At 39.6% G+C, this 22,151-nt stretch overlaps 2 protein-coding genes across 3 annotated transcripts; one reads left to right on the top strand and one right to left on the bottom strand.

The window, feature by feature from the left end:
- Positions 1 to 939: 939 nt before the first annotated feature.
- Positions 940 to 4,686, top strand: lhfpl5b (LHFPL tetraspan subfamily member 5b). Its single transcript, XM_034875805.1, has 3 exons — positions 940 to 1,634; positions 3,596 to 3,835; positions 4,530 to 4,686. Exons 1-3 carry the CDS (start codon positions 1,226 to 1,228, stop codon positions 4,538 to 4,540), a joined length of 660 nt encoding a protein of 219 aa, XP_034731696.1. The 5' UTR covers positions 940 to 1,225; the 3' UTR covers positions 4,541 to 4,686.
- A 68-nt stretch (positions 4,687 to 4,754) lies between these two features.
- Positions 4,755 to 21,192, bottom strand: srpk1a (SRSF protein kinase 1a). 2 transcript variants are annotated; one of them, XM_034875800.1, is made up of 16 exons: positions 21,100 to 21,192; positions 20,374 to 20,428; positions 16,623 to 16,750; positions 14,111 to 14,219; positions 13,870 to 13,957; positions 13,417 to 13,504; positions 12,587 to 12,693; positions 11,925 to 12,090; positions 11,816 to 11,841; positions 11,455 to 11,680; positions 10,988 to 11,319; positions 10,699 to 10,815; positions 8,670 to 8,777; positions 8,431 to 8,500; positions 6,424 to 6,516; positions 4,755 to 6,094 (listed from the first exon to the last, which is right to left on the bottom strand). In XM_034875800.1, exons 1-16 carry the CDS (start codon positions 21,110 to 21,112, stop codon positions 5,910 to 5,912), a joined length of 1,911 nt encoding a protein of 636 aa, XP_034731691.1. In that variant the 5' UTR covers positions 21,113 to 21,192; the 3' UTR covers positions 4,755 to 5,909. The 2 variants fall into 2 exon arrangements, with proteins under 2 accessions (XP_034731691.1, XP_034731692.1); XM_034875801.1 differs by lacking the exon at positions 6,424 to 6,516 and adding an exon at positions 7,280 to 7,372 and having other exon boundaries at positions 10,699 to 10,799; positions 10,993 to 11,319.
- Positions 21,193 to 22,151: the final 959 nt, after the last annotated feature.

Here is a 22,151-nt window from a genome sequence, read left to right as displayed (position 1 = left end):
TCAGGTTTTTACATTTGTGCCATTTCTAAGCAGACTTCACGTTGTTGAATTCCAAACACTCTCTGCAACAACAATCATTTTAATCAATCAAAGTACATTACCTTATTATGTTCATGTCAGTGGAAGTGCGTTTTCAGATAAGCAGCATTCCAATAAAAAGAATCAGTTGGCGCAATATTAAATCTGACGTCTGCAAACCTTTACTTTAATCCTCCCTGCGTCAGCGCTAAACCTCAGCAAACTGTCAGGCAGAATCCACTAAATATCACGTTATGACATTTTAAACATTGGACTAAAAAGGAGTTTTACTAAACTTGTACAAGTTCTTAATTAAAACAACAAAACAATACAGTAAAATTAAAGTTAGGATATGAAAAATGACCACTGAACTATAAAGCTTACATGTTGGTTGTTTTGTTGGTAATGATCAGATAGTTTGAACCAAAAGTAACTTTCTGTTTGTAATTGCTGCTAGAGCAAACACAAGGGTCACAGGTTAGCTAGGCTCTATGTTCCAAGAAAGATGTACTTTCACATTTAGTTGTATAATAGTAGAGGTTTATTGTTTAGATTCTACATATGTATAATTTGTATGCCTCCTAGTTCCTTATACTAATTAATACAGGGATGTTTCAATGGTTATCTTATTTGTTTTTTGTTTCTTTATTGAATATTGTGAAGACATGGACATTCTTAAACAATTTAAGATCCCAGTGTGTAAAAAATGATCAGATAAAATCAAGTCAATTAAATCAACTATCAAAAATAAGGTACCTAAACATAGTAAATCAACAATAACACTAATAAAGTTAATATAGCTAGCTACCTTAATCAGGAGTTACAGAAAATAACTCTTTATAATACAACAATGTGTGTTGACATGTTTTCTTAGTCACAAGGGTTAAATGCAGCCATGTAACTGAATTCAATCAGAAAAAATGTTAAGGTTTGGGAAGGACGTAGAGAATGTTTATCTTATTTGTTGTTTCTTATTTTTTTCAATCTCTGACGTCAGAGCAACGTCATTGGAGAGGTGAGGGTGCTGTCCAAGGTGCTGAATCCTGAGCCAGGTCTTTCAATGCAGAGCAGCCACAGATGCAACGGCTGTTAGTGTGATTGTGATGTGGCGAGTTTAAAGACCAGGGACATGTGGATTGAGTTTTGAAAAATGTTTAAATTTACTGAAGACGGATACAATTTAAGAAATACTTAAATAAATACTAAAATGGATCTGCTTCCAGCCCAGGAAGCTGCTAAAATCTACCACACCAACTATGTGAGAAACTCTCGAGCCATCGGCGTCATGTGGGCCGTGTTCACCATCTGTTTCGTCATCATCACCATGGTGGTCTTCATCCAGCCCTACTGGATCGGGGACAGCGTCAACACCCCGCAGGCCGGCTACTTCGGCCTCTTCAACTACTGCATCGGCAACGCGCTCACCTCGGAGCTCATCTGCAAGGGCAGCGTGTTCGACTTCAGCTCCATCCCTTCACCGGCCTTCAGGACCGCCATGTTCTTCGTGGGGACCTCCATGCTGCTGATCGTGGGCACCATGGTCTGCTTCAGCTTGTTCTTCTTCTGCAACGCCGGGAACGTCTACAAGATCTGCGCGTGGATGCAGCTGGCCTCAGGTGAGGAAGAGTGCGCTCTTTACTTTACGTCCAGTCCACTGCATTCAGAGGTTAACGTTGTCCTTTTTACTTAACTATTTTTGTTTGACAGTGATAATTCGGGTTACTGTTCAGATTAAGATTTCACATAAAAAAGACATGATCAGTTTATAAAGTATGACGCAGAGTTATTGTTAAAAGTAGCCTACTAAACAGCACATAATTGCGTTAAAACTAGCTTCAAGTGCAGTAGCCTAGTAATAACAATACATGGGCTTATGTATGTACAATTCTAATACAATGAAATGGTCCATTCCGCATCATGATTACTTTTACACGTTTAATACCGGGTATGTACCTTTTTTTAATGCAGAACTTGTAATGGAGTATTTCAAAATTGGGGAATCACTACTTCTACTTAAGTAGTAGTAATTTAAAGAAATCAGTAGCCAACAACATCAGTTTTAAGGTTATGTTTTCATAAAATTTCATTTTGTAGTACAGCACTCATACTGAACTGAGGTGTTGTTACCATGTCACCAAAACGTTTCCTGGTTTAAAATGGAGGTTTGAAAAACAAAGGAGTTTGTTGCTATGCATATTCAGAGTCAAGGTCAAAGGTCAAATGTCTGTGGAGAAACTCCATATCCACCACTTATTCTACTTTTTAAAACATTACAGTTGCTTTAGTGTCAGCGTCTTATTATCCACATAAAGACCACATTTTACTGTAAGGAAAGTACACCTTTGACAAAACCTTGTTTTTTTAGCACCTGAAAATCTAACCTGTGAAAAGGAGCAGTGAGTCTGGAGGATAAGTGAGACTCTCTCATGAACTGCTCCCTCTAAACTGAGTGTGAGGTGATAAACTCATCTTCACACCTCTCTGGTTTCAGGCGAGGAGTGTGTTTGTACTGAATGTGTTGTTCCTCACTGTGGAAGCCAATAAGGGATCCAGTTTCAGGCCAGACTCTGACACCTCTGATGGTGGATTGATTACATGTAACAAGATCCGTTGTTGTGTTGTTAACTGATCTAAACTCACACCTGAAACACACCAGGGCTCAGGAAACTAGCCATATGTAAGTATTAAGAACAAAACACACTGAAAGAAAAGTAAAAGTACTCATTCTGCAGTAAAATTTTGACTGAGATATTATTATATATTACATTTTAATACAGATTAAACAAGCAGGCATTTGGTTACAGTCAGGAGTTTTTTTCTCTAATGGTTTCCGATATAGGGGTCAGGCTCTTCCACAGGTTCACCAGATAAATCCGAGAGGTCATTAGATGATTAGTCTCACATTGCCTGACCTTTCTCCACAGAGCTGCGGAGGAAGGTCTGGTCCTTCTACACAACATTGCTGGACAGGAGAAAAAGTCATAATTTTATAAACTCTACATGTTTTGTGTGCAAAACTCTTAAATTGTAAGTGTTATCGAATTTTTTAGAGTGACTACTAGTAACTGAAGCTGTTAGATAATGTTTTACTTACTGTCTGTATATAAGTAAATACATAATATTTCTCTCTGAAATGTAGTAGAGTGGAATAAAAAAGAAGAAAATTATAAAGAAAAGACTCTGGTAAAGTACTTCAAATTTGTAACTTAAGTACAGTACTCCACCACTGTATTTAACTTGCCAATTCCTTGAAATGCAAACTTTATCTGCAAAATTCAGATTTTAATCTAACTTTGTACAGTGACTATAGCAAAAGCCCAGAGGACACTTTACCAGATAAAGAGCATTTAACGTTAAAAAACACCTAACAGTACATCATGCAAACAGGCCCACTGAGCATCCTTTGCTGCTGCACCATAAATACATAAAACCTTTGGCACTTTATGGGACTACATCATGCCTTATCCTGCACTTGGGGCTCAGAAGAAGCTCTTTTATAATTATTTATTAAAGTAAGAGCACACAAGGGGTAATTATTGCATGGCTCCACTATTTCAGCGTCTGTCTTCCCCCGCAGCTGCATTGATGGTGATGGGCTGCATGATCTACCCGGACGGCTGGGACTCTCCAGAGGTGAAAAGGATGTGTGGTCAAAAGACGGATAAGTACAGCCTGGGGAACTGTACAGTGCGCTGGGCCTACATCCTGGCCATCATCAGCATCCTGGACGCCATCCTCCTGGCACTTTTGTCCTTCACCCTCGGCAACCGGCAGGACAAACTGCTGCCAGATGACTTCGAGGTGGAGGGAGGAGCAGGTAATGCAAAGAGATAAAGGATGTGGGTATGGACCAAAGCAGAGAGGTAGCCAACTCTGCTCTTGAGCTTGGTTTGGGGAGTCTGAATGCTCGTTTTAGGTTTTTCCACAGCAGACATTTTGACTTGTCATAAAAGGAAAGACACAAGCAGGTTAGGTTCATTCAGCATAAGTCACCTTAGTGATAACCCGGTAACAAGTGATCCCACCCTGGCTTGAACCTAAAGTTACCTCGTTGACCCCAAATCTTGCTTTGTAGTACAGGCCTCAGCACCCTGAAAGTGAAGCTGCTAATTGGAATCCAGCCATAACCTATGCTTTTCCAACCTTGACACAAGTTTACTCTTTCCTTTTCACTTTGCTACTTGCACTGGAGATAATCTAATTATACACATACAAATGTCCTCTCTACATTTATCTTATGTACAATTGTATCTCTAATGATTTAAGTAATTAAGAGTGTGCACACATAAAACCATTAGAACATTATGAAATGGAAAAAAAATGGATGGTTTGTTTTTTCATAAATACCTACTATATCATATTTGATACAGATTTTCAACATAAAATACATTTTACCACAACTTTATCAATCTTAGGTAAATGACTAGCTAGGCACGTGAGTTGCAACCCAACACACCCAGTGCCTTAAATCCATTTAAGGGATCTATGAGAGCATTTCCCCTCTTTTACAGAAAACCCCTGATGACCGTGGACCTTCGGGACCAGTGTGATGCAGATGCAGATTCAATGAACAAGCATCAGTCAAGCAAGATATTATGCAGCTTTGGTCAAACTACTCACCTGACTTTTAGTTATTTGAACTGCAGCGGTAATTTTCTGCATTATGATGCTGGAAAGTACTGCTGTTTCAAATATGTAAACACCTAATAAAAGGAGCTCAACACAATCACTTTGTATTGTATGAACATCTGTTTTTATTGTATGGTGTTGTGCAGTTTTGTAAATCAACAACTTACACAAAGTCTATGTTCTTAAATCTGACACTGATGTAAATTTTGTTTTCACCTAGGCTCAATAGATACTTTACTTTGATATGATCAATTTGGGACACCATTGCATAACATCAGATCTCACAAGTTCTATGGTAAAACATTATTGAACAGGTGGCTATACATACAACTGAGCTTGAACACATCTTCCATACTCTTTATTAAAACACAGCTATCCAGCTAAATATTCTTAGCGAAGATATAAGATTTGTTAAAAACTGTACATAACTGTAATATACATAAAGGCAAACTCTTTGGTACAGATATATACAGTTTATTTTCAACTTTTTTCTCCTTTAAAGTGGGCTTCTTAACATGTGGTCTTGCTGAAACCTTTAAAACACTATATTCCTGAATTGTTTTAGTTGTATGAGAATACCAGACTCCCATGAGAAAGAAAGGTCTCATTTATTATAATTAACTCACCACACTAGGTACCAGGTGACAACGGACTTGTTATGGCTAAATAATACGACCTAAATTATCAGACAGCGGATGTCTCAGTAAGAAACTGCTGTTAACATTACCAGAGTCAGTGTAAATATCAACCCAGTGTGCAACTTCCTAAGCCTACTTTACAAATACAAAATATACCTTACATGTGTAATACAAGATAAAATAAGTCATTAAAAAAAACAGCACTAATGAATATGCACAAGAGAAGAATTGATAGGGAATCCTTCTAAAGGGCATAAAATGACCAAGAACGGCTACATATCCTTAATTTGTTTGGGTTTTAGTGCAGGAGTGTAACAAACAAGGAAGAGTCACTAGCAGTACAAGAACAGGTTTCCTTAGTTTGGTGGGTGAATGAGGCCCAGCAGGTTCGAGCCAACATGACCACAAAGTAATGTAATCCATTGGATTCCTAACGTCATCACACAGAGAAAAACCAACAAATACAAAGCAAATATACACAGAAGCATTAGTTCAATAAGAACACAAGAAACAAAAAAATAACAGAAATAAATATTCATCTGATATGCCCAAACTGGAAAGTGATCTGTTGCAGTCTCTGGAGAGAGTGACAAGGAAGGGAGGTGCAATGGTTGGAAGTCTCCACTAGAGGGTGAGCCATGGGTGACGCAAGCACTCTGCGGCTGTGGCTCTCTTCTCTGGGACCAACTCCAGCATGGGAAGCAGGAAGTCAGTGAAGCACTCCGCTTCTTCACGGGGCCACTCGTACTTGTCAATCAGCACCTCCAGCAGGCCCCACGGCTTCAGCTTGGTGATGTGTTTCAAATCACCTACAGACAATCAGACAGTGCTGCATCAGAGAGCCGTGAAGGAATTCAGCACAACAATTTCCCCTCTGTCAATTCACTTCTACAAGGTAGTCAAGTCTACAAAAACATATTCAACTATAAAGATGGTATACATTAAATTTCGTACTTTATTTCGTCACTGGATTTTCAAAACAGGCATTGTAGTATTATCTTATTTTGGAAATGTTTTAACAATAAAAGTTTAAAGGAACAAAACATTTAAATTTCACATAACACAACAGAGGAGTGAAAATATAAGCGGTCTTGGGCAGAAAACCTCTAATCTTGACACTCATGCTGCTTTGTTTTACCTTTCTTGGTGAAAAAATCCTTGGAATATTTGCCAGTCATTATGAGTTTGCGTGGGACACTCCCCAGCAGCTCAATGATCAGCGCTATATGGTCTACATGGCAGACGACAGCAAGAGAGGAACAAGACAAGCAAACAGATTGGTCAGACAGTGTCCCGGACACAGGCCCACTCTGGGTGGGTGGGTGGAGGGCTGAGGAAGAGCGAGGTCAGGCTGACAGCCTACACACACACGGATGGGCCAGATTGTTATAGAGGTTGGGGTGCACAGACCTACAGTTAGAAATCCAATTTTAAAACATGGCTACTAGACATATGCGCTGCAAGGTTCTTAAACTTAAGTTTTCTTCAGCCTTTTCACAGTGTAGTTGACCTTTTGATATAAAAGGTCCTCACTTAACTTGAAAATGTCAGACATGTGTGTAATGTTGGCATAGTTAGGAACTGGGAATTAGGAAGTGAAGTTATGGCCAAGAAACATGTTTTGACCTTTGCTCTCCATAATCTAAACAGTTCATCCTTGAGTCCAAGTGTATCCAGTGTCCATCATGTTCCCAATGGGAATGTGACAGACTGACAAACGCACATCCCAAAAACATAATGCATCCGGCCACAGGTGGGTGCCGCTGACGCAGAGACATAATAAAATAGATAAATCACTGCACCACATCATTAAAAAGGGGATCTTATCAAGACTGTTCGTTAGTGAAGGCAGCGGGGAGGTTTTCTGAGCATAAGGGATCAGGATTGAGGTTCACTGTATCTCTGGTAGATCTGAATGTGCTGACCGAAACCTTGCCCATTTGCCTCCCATCCACCGTTTTCCAGAGTGAGCCACAGACAGAGGGGTAGCATACCTCTCTTGGTGAAGTATTCCTGTGAGTATTTCCCACTCAGAGCATAGTGACGAGGGATTTTACCAAGCAACTCAATCATGAGAGCAAGATGGTCTGGAAATGAGGCACATCAGAGGAGGAGAGATTGAAAGTCAGAGGGTAACAGTTTGGAAAGGGAAGGAGATGGAAAATGGGAGAAGGGATAGTAGAGAGATGGCAAACATGTCATGTGGAACAATGTATTAGGAACAATGGATGATGACAGCCTTGTATGACAACAAGCACATGTATGAGAAACCTTTATTTTTTCATATCAAAAGCTACAAACATTTGAACCTATGTAGGCCACTTTCTACGTTCATATCTGCAAACAAACCAAGATTGAATCAGTCATTGAAAACACACGCACTTGTGCAGCAAATTCTGATACTGGATGAGGGATTAGTAAAAGACACAACAGAGCAAGCTGTGGAAGAAGAAAAGCCTCATGACCAGTAAACTGAAGGTTGAATCTTAGAACATACCTGACATGCCACAATCAGTCAAGTCAGAACAGAAATCTCAAGCTAAGAAGCAAACTAACATTAGCATAACGGAAGCATAAGGATGAGAACAATGACATATGGAGTGGAAAGTGGGTGAGGAAGAAATGAAGAATAGATGAGCAAGGTAATGAAAGATGGCCCCGTCTCCAGTACAGCAAAAGAATGGTTGGAGGTGTTAGAGGAAATAAACACAGGAATGTTGGTACTCATCGTAACATGACTCACATCTAAATTTCTTATAATATGAGACCTTTGGAAATCACTGTAATGGAGTTCCTCATTTACTTTAAATGTTAACACTGTGGAAACTTAAGTAAAGTTCACTGCAACATATGCAAACTGCACAATAACTTGGAGTAAAGGTCACAACTTGTCATGCTTACTGTGAAACTCTTAGATGTGTGAATATATCTAAATAACTCATAATGGCAACAGAACACCAATGAGGCACAATTACGCAAGAAAAACACCACAAGGCTTTTCACAGTAGCAATAACTGTTAAACGTTATCTGCAATGCTAAATCACTTACCAGTTAAGCATACATTTCAAAAATGCTAATGAATAAATCATTTAGGATGAATGGTGGGATGAATGGGAAAAGAGGAAAAGGAACTTGCAGCCATACCTTCATCCCTGGAATAATCTTCCCCAGAATGTGGTTCAAATAAGTAGTCCCCCGTGGCAAGCTCAAAGGCCTGAGGAGACAAAACAATCATCAGAAACACAGGAAAGAAATACTGTATGAAGGGATATATTTACTCCCTTGCATCACCTGCTACACTCTCATAACACTTCGAGAGACTAGGATTTTGTTCTTAGGTTTGATAAAGTGCAATAGTTTATTGTCAGTACAATCTCTCTCACCATGCAGGCTGTGCTCCATACATCGGCCGGTGTGCTGTATCCTGCACCAATGAGCACCTCTAAGGACCTGTACTGTCGTGTCTGGATGTCTTCTGTAAAGTGCTTGTGCTGAGAGGGAGAGACACAAAAAAGAAAATCCTAAAAAAAATGGTTCCAAATTATGTAAGAGTGGCTGCCAACAACTGTATCCAACTTCATCTCCAATTTAGTTTCAAATTGAACAAAGAAAGATTAAAGCTTTAGTGCATAACATTTTTTATATTAATGAATAGGGCTGCACAATTAATCAAATTTTAATCACAATCACAATTTTGGCTTCCCACGATCAAATGTGCGTGATCGAGCGATTTTTTAAAATGCGTCATTTAATAGAACGCTCCGGGTTATTTTGCAAAGCCAATCTACCGCTCCGTAAACCGCTGTCAGATCCAGTGCCAGTCAGAGTAGTTCCCTGCACCGCGCTGCTTAGTTTCTAGATGTATACAGTCAAAGAGGATAGAGTAACGTGAGGAAAATTCAACCGATAGCAGTCGGTTATGCGTTGGTCACAAGGTTTACACAACATTTTGTCCCGTCTGTGTTGTTTTTCAGACAACAACAGTGACCAGTGCTAGTTGGTGCTAATTAGTGTCTGTTAGCTCACAGGGCTCTAGGGCGCGAGTAATATTTTTCCTCTAGGTCGCACCGGTGCACCTAACGTCCTCGCATCCGCTGCAATGTTGTTTATATGGATATGGTTTGATTCTGCGATACATGACCCATTTCTTCTGTAAAGCCGTGCCTGTGTTGGATCTCTCCTCTACTCTCTCTCCTCTTACTCTACGCCCAGCCCCGCTACACAGCAGCGCTGGTCCCCACTTCTGACATTTGTCCACAGTTTTGATTGTTATTATAACAGCTGTATATTGTTAAGCATGAGAAGCAAACCTGTATTTGTACCAGTGTTTCCGCTGGTAACTGCTATTAAGGCCGCCACGGCAAAAAACACAGAAGAAGTTAGTGAATGCAACTAACTTCAGTTGGTAGATTAATAGTGTGTAAGACGGAGCCTGCTGGACCCGCAAGAGATGTGACCCATGGCCAGAATATCAGTTCATAAAAATGCAGAGCCGTGACGAAGCAGACATTTCCTACACACAATGTGTGTAACTCCGCTGACCCGCCATTCGAGCCATGCTGGACCCATTCATAATGAGTCAGCTGTCACTCTGAGTAGCATCCATCGCACTCCCTCTCTTTCCTTAGCTCTTTTAATCAGTTATTGTTGAAAACAAGTGAAGGAGCTTTCTCAGCGATACATAAAAAAAAAAAAAAACTACGCTATTTATTTCAGATAGCTAATTTTCATTTACATGTGTTGTGGCTGTATGTCTATACAACATACAACTTAAACATACAACTTGCAACATAAGAATGTAGCATAATATGGATGTGCGAGCAGTTATAAATAGCCTATGTGACAATAAAATATGTTTTGGTTAAAATCAACAAATTATCGTAATATTTATCGTGATCACATTTTATATTGATATTGATCATATTGATCAAAATAATCGGGATTATCATTTTGGCCATAATTGTGCAGCCCTATTAATGAACTTCATTTACATTAAAACCATTGCCAAATGAGTTGCTACAAGTCAATAAGGATGTTTAGCTCCACAAAACTCTCTCTGTATTTCTCAATATGGCTATGTTCAAAAAAATGGTGTCATCCGGCGGCTTTCGCGCATAGAAAATCGAGCAGGATAATGACTTCTTCTGAAGAGTCCATCGTGTTTTTTTAAATCCTCTGTGTTACCAACAACTGTGTAAAGGAGGGGTGGGGGTGGTGTGCAATCACGGAAGGCCGGTATCATGTGTACGCGCCAACAATTGTTGTTTTTTGTCATTACTTAGAAATCCTCACGGGGGCGACAGAAACTACACACTATAGCTTTAAAGTATTTCTATTTCGGTAGCTAGATGACACTGCATGCGGCTTCATCCCTAATCTGGAAATCCCTCAGGTCATTAGCAGGCTACTCACCACCCAGCAGGCATTTCCCAAGTCTGCAATCTTGACCTTGATCTTGTCTGAATTGAGTGGCTCAAGGGGGTTAACTAGCAGGGATCCTGCTGTTAACTTGCCTATATCGGAGCAGAGAGAGAGATAAAGAGACAAAAATAGACTAAAAATCAAATTAATCAAGAGCCTAACGATCAATATTTCAAAGTTCACATGGCTGAGCCTTTATTAAACTTCCAAAGCAGCCCAGCCAGACCAAACAGCTATCAAAAACCTCTTTGCAGATAGCAGATGTACTAATTTTGCCTAACTGACCATCCTCCTGCTCCAGCTCTCCCTCCTCCAGCCCATCTGGAAGGTGTGTCTCAGTTACTCCACTGCTGTGGCCACCCTTGCCTTCAGTCTCAGTGTCCGGCTCCTTTAGATCGGCAGAGTTCACACCGTTGCAGATGAGGTGAACAGGGGACTCTTCGTGTTGCCCCTCTTGACTGGCACATTTCTCTGTGTGCTCTGCGTTGCCATTGTGTTGGTCCTCGTCCCTCCACTGGGACTGCCTCTGGTCCACCTCCACATGGCCATTACAGTTAACCTCCAACAGCCCCTCTGGTCCCACCCTCATGAGATCTGCATTCACACTGCTCTCTGAAAGTATCAGGAAAAGACAATTTATTTATTTTTTCAAATTACTCATTTTATAACTGTTCCTTGACCGAATTTTAACCAACAGCAATACAAATTTAAGAAGCACACATTACTCCTGTGATGTTGGTTTCTTACCCTCTGTTCCCTTATTTTCTAGCTCCAGAATAGACACCTGTCGGAGAGGAGCACAGGCCCGCCCCTTCGGAGATTGCGGGTCCTCATCTTCATCGTCTTCATCCTCTCGTGTCTCGGTGGTTTTTTCCATCTCCTCCAGGTCCAGGATGCACTTTTCCAGCAGCTCAGCCTGCCGCTTCTGCTTCTTTTTTAACTTCTTCTTCTTATTCTTGGACATTTTTACTGTCTGTCAGAGATTAACATAAAAAACAAAACAGCTCTCCTAGATAGTTGCGTATTTGTAGGACTCTAAATAAATGTGTTTATACAAAAAATGTGGCAGGCTGACGTCCTATGCAAAAAGTTAATAAAAGGGTTGTACCTGTTTTGGAGCAGGCGCTGTGCTTACTGAAAAAAGAAAATCAGATGAATATTAACTGTTACCAAATGAAGCTCATGAATGTACATATGAACCAGTGTTTGTCTCATACTTGCTGAACCAGAAGGAGGAGGTGCCCCAGCCCTTTGCCACTCTGTGGCTTCAGCTGCAAGTTTCCGGACATAAGGTTCGTCAACACTCATCAGGATATTCTCCGGCTTGATGTCTGTGTGGATGATCTGACACTTTGTGTGTAGGTAGTCCAGGCCTTGGAGTACCTGGAAAGTTAATAATTACAGCACGGTTGACTGATTGTAAAAGTTATCTTTATTTTTGAACTGAAACACTTTTAAATATTTCAATATCCCTTTATTTAATTTCCTAAACCTTCTCTATGACTTAGTTTTCAATACAGTTGAAATATAAGAAATTAAAAGCTGATAAACATGTGCCTCATAGGAACACAAATCTTGCCAAACAAATGAAAATAAAGATTTATGCTATTTCAATTATCAAAGCATAAACAAAGAGCATTACAAAGTGGCAATGTATCAATATTGCTATCAGTTACTTGTTTCATTTTGACAAAACCTACTTGGCTCAAAAGGAAAAGAAAAAGGAAGATGCAAAATGCTGTGCCCTGACAGGCTATTATTACCTGTAACACACCCTGGAGGCTACCTGGCTCTTGTAAATGCATGGAAGCTACAACTGAATCTTCATCATGAGTCACCATTATACAAAAAGGGTGTGACACTGTGGGTCTAAAGTTACCTGTTTGATGATGCTCTTCACACAGGAAAGGGGCAGCCCTTGGTAATTGGACTTTATTATCCACTTTAATAAATGATGCCCCAACACCTCAAACACCATGCAGACATCTAAAGGTCACATCAGTTAAGATAAAACAAGTAAAGCCAAACTGAAAACCCATTAGAAGAAAACTGTTTACCAAACACGTTGAGGCCCTGTGGTCATTAAGGGTTGGAAAAACAATTGATAAGCATGGAAGAACTACAAAATAAAAACCTCAGACAAAACATTTCATCAAAACTTGAGTGTGACAAATCTATGTCAAAATCTAACTAACTCAGATGTGTACAGTATATTTTTTAAATAACGCATGGAAATGGTAGATAATCGGTTTAGAACCGAATCTTTGGCCTCTGAATCGAATAGTGAGGTGCCAAGAGATTCCCACCCCTAGTGGTCATTCACTTCCATGAGGATTATTAGCAATATTTCTACTGAAAGAAAGAAAATAGGACATAGTTGTGAAAAACACTACAGTGTTGTTAGGGAGTGTCATATACAGCTACATCTCTCCCTATGGCATTCAGGGGCTCTTACTCAGCCAAAGTGGTAGGTGGACCTCTGTTTGGGACATACAAGGCTCCATTGAATAATCCATTGCCTGTTCACCAACTTTGTTCCTTGCATACCGCTTTCACAGCTAAATTTGACACCAGGGGAAAGAATGATCCTCCCCTTGTCTATGTATTTATCCAACAATTAACAGGCTTTAATCTTGCCAGTAGGAAGCAATTAAACTGATCACATTTGAATACCAGGAAGCATTAACAATATCTGGTTGTAAAAGATACGGGTTCCATTGATACCAGAGATCTTGAAGTCGTCTAACATTTGGACCACCATCTCGCGGTTGGGATCAATGGGATCTGAGTTTCTAACCTGGGAACAAAAAAAAAAACAAAAAAAACAGAACAGCACAATCCAAACAATCAGGTTTTACACTTACTAATGATAGACTGGACCAAAAAGGGGTCGCATGCATGTCTCTTTATCTGTAGTCATGTTATACTGCTTCAACTTACATGCCTAACATCCTGAATGGTCATGTTACACAGTATTGCATGTGAAGTCACACATAATGTAAAGTCTGTAATGGTTTTCACTGCAAGAAAGATCCTGTTCTTATGATCATTAACTGTGTTTATTGTGTCTGCGTTGATGTCATATTTGTGTACATTGACTGTGCTTCTTGATTTCAACTCCTTCTGTGTGCAAAAAACTATTAAAAACTAAAATCTACTCACAGATCTAAGGAGTTTGATCTCGTCCACTGCTGTCTCCGTGTAGTGCTCCGCACTCTTTACCACCTTCATTGCAACAAACCTCTTCACCCTGCAACCACAGAGCAACATTCGCTAACAGGAAGCACCGTACAAGGTCCTACCACAACAGTCTCAGAGTCAGCTGCTACTGAATATGTATCCAACTTCAGGCCTCAGAAACAAAATAGTGCAGTAAGAATATGCAGTAAACTTTTTCCCGTACTGGATGTCCCAGGCGAGCCACACTGTGGAGAAGTGTCCCCAGCCAAGTTTCCGGATTACGTGGTATTTTCCGTTGTAAAGGTCTCCTACTTTCACATGGTGGTAGCCACCTAAAAGAGAAAAATGCAATGTTGCCTAGACAGTTCAAACTAGGGCTGGGCAATACGGCAAAAAATGTGATCACGATATATTTCTCATTTGATCGATATTTATCACAATATACTTTTTTTGCAGATACTGCTCATTCGAAGTGCATGCTGACCACAGCCTGAAGAAACCAGAGGTTTAATTACACCTTGCAACATAGTTTATTAAAATAATAAAAACATGACTTTATAATATTCACCAAAATGTTTTTGGTAAGGACTCACATTACACATTCACATTATGAGATGTCCCACTGGTCAGCAGAGCAGTACTGCTCTCTATTTGCAAAAGAAAATTAAGAGTAGCCCTCTTTCCTTCATACAGAGTCATGTTACAATATAAAGTCTGTGTTGCAGGTTTTATTTTCCAACAAATTAGCGCAATTTTCTCATTGGTAATAAACATTTAAACTGTTATCCATTGCATTTTATGTTGTTGGGTATCACAAAACGGAATATAATACAAAAAAAGTATTTTAAATTAGTATGCCAATACGAAAATGACATTTGGAGACATTTTTAAAATGATAAACATATCTTGTGTGCTTTATGTATCTATGAATTAACAGTGGTCGTTAACCTGCAACATGGGCTTTATGTTTCCTTTTTTGTGGCTGTGAAATGGATAACTCTAAACTACTTAAAAGCAAAGTATTAAATTTAAAGTCCTGCCAAGAAAGTATCTCAAATGTTTGTAGAGCTAGCACAAAACCTAAGTATACAAGTGCATGCACAAACATGTTTCTTTCACTATACAATAACAAATAGTGCTTGTTATGTATTTGCTCTATTAAATGTTTTTCATATGGGGCAATGGCCGCAAACGACGATACGATTAATCACTGTTTTGGTACAGCAGCCGCGGCACAGCTAATGCTAGCGCTGTTAACAGCAGACAAACTAACTAACAGTACTAATTTTAAAAGGAGAAATACGGTTGATTTCAACACGTAGTTATTTGAAAGTCTGGAGTGCTGTCAGTCGCAAAAAAACAAAAACAATCGGTGCTGTCTACAGTGTTATCCTCCTGCTAGAGTTAGCACCCAACAGGCTTAAACAGGGCAAGTTTTAAACATGCTTTTAGCCTCTTAACATGTTCAAAATGTCATTACAAGTGCCTACCCATCTGCAGTGATACCTGGCTCCACTGTGGTTGGTCAGGTTACAGCCTGTTTCTACATAGTCATTACTAAAGACATAACAACAGCAAATTGTTTTTTTGTGGAAAAAATACATTTTGGAATATTGGATTGTATGAGTTTGACAATCGAATAGTGTGGAGTTCACCAAAAAACGGGAAATAAACAGGTATGGATTAAAAACTTTTAAGCCTTTCTGTCACATCTACAACAGTCAGATTCATTGTGTTCCCTCTGAAGGAATCACTGCATATGGATAGGCACTTGTAGTGACATTTTGAACATGTTTAGAGGATAGACACGCGTTTAAGACTTGCCCTGTTTAAGCCTTTTGGGTGCTAACTCTAGCAGGGTGATAACACGGCGTAGGCAGCACCGATTGTTTTTGTTTTTCTTGCACTAACGGCACTCCAGATTTCCAAACAGCGAAACATGTTGGTATCGACCCAGAGTTCTTTTTTAACTTGCAGACTGTGTGTGCGGAGTCTGGACAGCATGTGCCCAAATTTTCAACTCTCAGTTTGCTAGCTGAATAGTACCTGTTCAGGTCATGGAAAAGATTTGTGAAATTTGAACCATTTTCACACAACTGATGTGTAAACTCTTTTATCAATAATGTCTCAGCTTGAAAGGATAGCACAAGTTCACGTTCATGTCCGCCATCACTTCTGTTGCCCTCAGCTTTACTTTCGCTCATTTCTTCTCCCTTTTCCAACTTCACCTTCTTCTCCATACCTAAACCTGAAGCATCCCTTATCCCTAACCACAACTATGGATGGGGGCGCTACGCAGTTTAACAGAAGGGAAACATTATTTGACAGGGGAACAAACGCCATCACCAGCAACAAACAAACACAACAGGAAGTGGGCATACCCGGCAAGTCTGAAAAAAAGACAGACTCTGGCAGTTGTGTAATCGGGTAAAAACATCTAAAGCTTATTATTGTTATCAACCAGAATTTTATCGTGATCCCATTTTGAGATTGTTTTATCGCCCAGCCTTAGTTCAGATAGGTCAGTCAACAACCTAATAAATCTATTTTCTTTTTTATTGTAACTTTTATAAACCATATCTTAACTGGGTTCTCTTAGTTAATTTGAGGCAGTCAATTGGAAAAACTCTATATTGCAAACCACACAAATGCTTTAATCAAATGTTTAAATCTATTTATCCATAAGAACTGGGTTATAGCGTGCAGGTAAACATTCTGAATAAGACAGGACTCGCCTTTGCAGTAGTCGTTGGGGTCCTCCTGCTCCTCATCATCAGAGCCGAGGATCTCCTCAGGTTCCTCAGGTTCCTGAGGCGAGGCTTCTTGCTGGAGATGCTGTCGAGCTCTGGGATTGACTGGCTGCCTGATGGACAAACACATGCAGATAAGACATCACAGAATTGATTAGCCTGCCTAATGCATTATAGGTTGGTGTTTCCAATGACAAAACAATAAAGCAGCAGTTTGCATTAATCTACTGGCTAGACACCAGACCTTAGAACCTCTGACCGGTTGGGAATTTGAATCACGTCACCAGGTATTTAAGTTGTGGGCTTTAGTATAACTGCCTTCAAGTGTTGTTGGTTTGACAATATATGTCCTGGTCTAACCAAGTGAATTTATCTACACTTTTAATTTTAATTCCTGTAAAACACCAATAAGAATTATCTATATTGAAAGTTTTTTAACTGATCTTAAACACATTAAGGGAAGTCCAGAGCTAATCTGCAAGATAGGTGTGACCTCTGTATCTGCTAGAGACAAATCTTCACAAACAAACACAGCAGCTTGCAAATTGACAAAGACTGTATGCGAGCAAAGACACCTTGAGTTATAAAAACATTTTTCAGGTCACCTGCCTTTGAACTGCTGATGATGACTGAAAATTGCATTTGAACTTCTATAGCTTGTTCATGCTGGGGATGAATGATTTTTGCCACGACAGATCCACAGTGAACCTCCTATTTCCACAGATATCCCACACTCAAAATATCGAAGACATTGGAAGAAATCTGTTCTGCAGGCTTTATTTTCTTAATGTACAGCCATGCAGCTGTCGCACATGCCTGCATAAGACTGGCTTTACTAAACTTAACTCTGTCCTATTTTAGGTCATAGAGATATTTCACTGATTTAAATCCAGCTCTGTGTCATGTCATCATGTGTTTACACATCTTGTGTTTAGATGACGGCGTTTGGCTTCCCTCCGTGGCATGTGCACAGAGCTCCCATGGATATCCTGGAGATCCGCCGGATGACGCAAAACACTGGACCTCCGCGCACTGGTACCATGAAGAAAAGCCAAACACTGTTTATCTGCACACACTGCCGACAAAAAGATGACACAGAGCTGGTTTAAAATTGTCTGTGCAACTGTATTGTTTAGGAAAATATAAAACATTGTTGAATCACAACTTCAGTAATCTGTATTGGTAGATCTTGTATAACAAACTGGGATCAGGGTAAACTGCAGTTGCATTTCAAAGATGACAAACTTCCACTGCCTTAGACTCTTTTCCCTTTTCCAACGTTAGCAACATGACAGCTGGATATACCAAACTACCTACCAAACTTTTCTTCACTTTTCCTGCAGCACAAGCGGGTAGCTGAAAGGAACATTGCGACTGTTGTGTGGAATAAGGTTGGAGCAAAAAAAGGCCCCACGCTTTTCAGTGTATTATTTTGCTAAGAAGAATCTCAATAAAAAGCCATTTGCCAACACTATATAGTATTAAGTTGCTATGAGCTGTAGCCAGGGGTGTCGGACAGGGGGGCAAAGGGGACTGAGGGCCCAAAAAGATGCTAGAATGAATAGCTGTGGAGGTGGGGAGGGGCCAATGCAAAATGCCTTTCTACAGGGCCCAGAAATTTGTATTACGCCCCTGGCTGTAGCCTACATTCACTTCTAAACAGAGGTAGAACATAACGTAATCTCAGAGATTAATCCTTCATCTCAGAGCCGAAGCGGGCAGACATCACTTTTCATCAGACTCACCATGGGTCGGGATAATTAACTCTACTGCCATCTTACAACACTAATAACATTACCACTGCAAAAATACCCCCGTGAATCAAATCCCCTACTTCACCGTTAACAGTCAAGCCACTAAACCTGTATGGAAATTATGGAACTGTTACTTAATGTGGAGCCAGACACAACTCCATTTAGTCACATTTCCGTTAAAAAGAAAATTCATGCCAGCTGTAATTTTGAGTGGGTGCCCGGGTGAGAAGACAATAACCTTCAAGTTGTTCTGATGTACGTTTTCCCTGAAATGCTTAAACTGATATTTATCCTGACAACTGATTACTGATATAGTCGTCTCGCATTGCCAGGCCTTTCGCCACAGCGCTGCGGAGGAGTCTCTGGTTAGTCCACACAGCATTCCAGGATGGGAGAAAAAAGATGCTGCAGTTTATTGGCATTTCTTTAAAACAATCAAAATCGTCTTGGGCGCTGCTAAGCGCCGGACAGAGCAACAGTTCTTCTAGAAAATAGCCTCGGGCATGAACTTGTTTTGGTCAACATGTGTATGTTGTTTTACTCGTGTAACAGAAAACTAAGATTGGACAGATAGTCTAGCTCACTGTCTGACTTTACCCTGCAGAGATCTGAGGAGCAGTTAACCATAGTACTCATAAATCCACTGGAATATGAAATGCGAACACAAACAAAGCCGCAGGTGACAGACATCCTGCCAAAATGAGGGACAACCGGCGGAAATTCTGGCAACACCTGAACTATCTTGGAATTAAAACGTCGTTGATAGAGACTACTGATATGTGCCCGGCATTCAAGCATGACTGTGGCATGCAACAGTATCGTTTTAAGGTATATTTAGCTTCTTAGTCTCATATGATTCTTCTGCCTTATGGAAATGCCTGTTTCAGCCATGAAGATAACACTGTCAGGAGGTGAGTATCTGCAATAGTGCTGTTTTCAGTGTAACACCATGCTTCAGTGGGCTGATGTGGGCTTCTTCATTCTCTTGTTTTAAATATAGCACACGCTGTTACATAACAGTCCAGAGGATGCCACTGATGGAATGATTAGTAAATTGTTACGTATACCAAATTAATCAGTATTAGAGATCAATGCTTAAATGGTATATTTTGAGACCTGATAGTGGCATTATATTAATGCAATCATTCATAATCTATTTTTTATAGTAGGAAATAGCCTAGGGTGGTTTATTATAGGCACTGCATACAGCACATGCATTACGGATAACTTACAACTCATATCTTATAAAAATAACTGTCCAAATGAATAATGCTAATGCCCTTTCTTCAACCCCATGCAAAAATGTAAAACATTTGGAAACATACCTCTGGATTCTTTTGGGATAATTTGTTACACCTCTTTATCTTTGGATCATGCACATGCTAAAATAAAATGCAAGCATGCAGTCAAGGGCCTTGGGTAAGTTTCACATCTAAACGGCTGGACCATGTACAGACTAGGGCTGTACTATGAGGAAAATATGCGATAACGTTGTTGAATATCTAGATAAGGATAATACTTGCGATAGATAAACAGATATTAACATTTTCTAAGTTCTGCTGCTTTTAGTATTCTGCTAAATAAAATATTTGTTGAATTTAAAACAAATGAAAGGAAATAATTTCTAACATTGTTTTTTTTTAAATAATTGAATATCGAATTGAATATAAAAGGCAGCACTAAAAAAATAATGACAGCTAAGTAACGAATTGAGTTTTCTATTCATTTTCTTTCAACTAACACAAAAAGTCTGAATTTTTTTTGCGATATGTTGGAGCCTGCAATGTGTTTATTACGCCAGTTGATATTGCCATGACAATTAAAAAAACAAAACTACATATATTGTGCAGCCCTAGCAGACACAGCACGTGTCAAACTGAAACAATCACCTCTGACTGAACTGACAAAATGCATGCTTTAGGCTGTCATGTACACAATAAACAGACGACAAACCTTAGATGGGGGTTTAAAAAAAAACTCACTTTTTGCTGGTCTTCTTTGCTTTCCCCCTCTTCTTCCTCGCCTGGAGTGCAAGAACTGTCAAAAGAAACCAGTGACCAATTATATTGGCATTGTCTGGTTGCCGTTGGTTGTCTACTTAGGACTCAAGACAAAAAAGGATGGACACTGTCGGAGGTAGAGGATATAACTAGCTACCTTCTCACCTACAACTCATAAGCCTGGTCATTATGCATTGCATTATGTCATATTTGCAATTACCAAAATCCAAATAATTGCGGTGCATTTGTCGGCCAGTCACCCGGTTTGATACTGGAAGCCATCTAACGTTGGCTAAGTTAAATCAATAGCTAAGCTACCCAAATACCAAACGTTAGGTAACTGTAACGATATTGTGACATTAAGTAATTCGGCTCTGGTGGGTAACTGGTCTGTTAACACAATAACGGCTGGTTAACGTTGATACTGTTTTAGGTTGTGTGTGTAAAACGGACAGACAAGCTAAACGCAGCCACATAATCCTGACATGTCCCATTGAAGCTAAAGCTAATGTCTAGAGAGCTAGCTGCCGTAGCTTACTCCAGCTCAACAGTGCGTGACAGACGCGTTCAATTAAACCACCCTTTAGATGTATGCAGCTCGGCTACACTTTACATTTGTGACCTTGAAGGAACATCAACTTCAGTGTCAACACACACACGGGCTAGCATTACTCATACAGTGCACGGCGTGTCGGTGTAAAGATTTACCTTTTCTTTCCATGTTGGCTGGATTCGTAGCTTAGCTGTTAGCTACACTACCAGTGATCGAATGTTCCACGCATGCGCACTGGTTCGTTTTGCTTAAGGGGGGTGCCATAGAGCTTCCCCAGTGATGTCTCCACCTGGACACTAAACGATTTTTTCTGTAATGATTTTTACTACACTGAAGCGAAGCTGCACTGCAACACATATAGTGAACAGCCTGTTATAAATAATTATGTAATGTGGTAGTACTGTTGGGATTGCCAAGTAATTATTTAATTTTCTTATTTATTTTTACTGCATGATAATGGCTACAGTGTGTTGACCTAAAGTGTGTAGTTTTGATGTACCTAGTAGAGGGTGAGGTGATGAAATGGTTTGTGCCCTTAAAATACAATTTAACAACTAGGAGAACTAATAAGTAGTACGGAAAACTAAGTATCCATGGCCCAATTAAATTTGAATATTTACAGCCAATAAATTATATTTTTATTGCAATCAATCTGTCAGATGTTGCCAATAAATTATTTCATATGTTGCATCTACTATTATTTGTCTTACATGAATACCTAATAAATAGTTTTGGCTAGGATCCTTCCCATTTGTTTGATCAAAAGTTGTAACTAAGATGCCATTTAATAGTGCCACAAACTGTAATGAGGAAACGTTTAATTTTAACTTGTGATTAACGTAACAAGATAAGTGCAGAGAAGCCAAAGTTATCCAGTGGAATTACTTTTTGGCCGATATGTTGAAATAATAGGTCTGTTTTGAGTTAAATTCACCTGATACTATCAGGGCTAAAGTCCATGAACTAGGACAGGGTATAATTTTAACATTCTTATCTCAGCATCTTGTGTTATTTAAGTGTTGCTTAATAGACATTTGACACTTAAGAGACATACAGTCAGACATCTATTTTCCATGTGAAAAAGTTGCTGCTGCTGAACCAAAGACAACAATGCAGCCTTTATCACTCCTCCTACACACCAAGGACTCACCAGGCACTTAAGACCAAGTCCTTTTTCATGTTTATGATTGAACGAATTTTCTGTTTA

The sequence above is a fragment of the Etheostoma cragini genome, chromosome 7 (genome assembly GCF_013103735.1).
Source record: "Etheostoma cragini isolate CJK2018 chromosome 7, CSU_Ecrag_1.0, whole genome shotgun sequence".
Lineage (NCBI taxonomy): Eukaryota > Metazoa > Chordata > Actinopteri > Perciformes > Percidae > Etheostoma > Etheostoma cragini.
The sequence above is the reverse complement of the archived record's forward strand: the minus strand, read 5'-3'. Positions and strand labels throughout refer to the sequence as shown.

What these genes read in the sequence shown, in the direction of transcription:
- srpk1a (XM_034875800.1), bottom strand. An exon ending in AGATCAAACTCCTTAGATCT is followed by an intron (nt 13,505 to 13,869) that starts GTGAGTAGATTT and finishes TTTTGTTCCCAG; the next exon opens with GTTAGAAACTCAGATCCCAT. An exon ending in AGAAAATAAGGGAACAGAGG is followed by an intron (nt 11,320 to 11,454) that starts GTAAGAAACCAA and finishes TGATACTTTCAG; the next exon opens with AGAGCAGTGTGAATGCAGAT.
- lhfpl5b (XM_034875805.1), top strand. Translation starts at nt 1,226, where the DNA reads ATGGATCTGCTTCCAGCCCAGGAAGCTGCTAAAATCTACCACACCAAC. An exon ending in GTGGATGCAGCTGGCCTCAG is followed by an intron (nt 1,635 to 3,595) that starts GTGAGGAAGAGT and finishes CTTCCCCCGCAG; the next exon opens with CTGCATTGATGGTGATGGGC.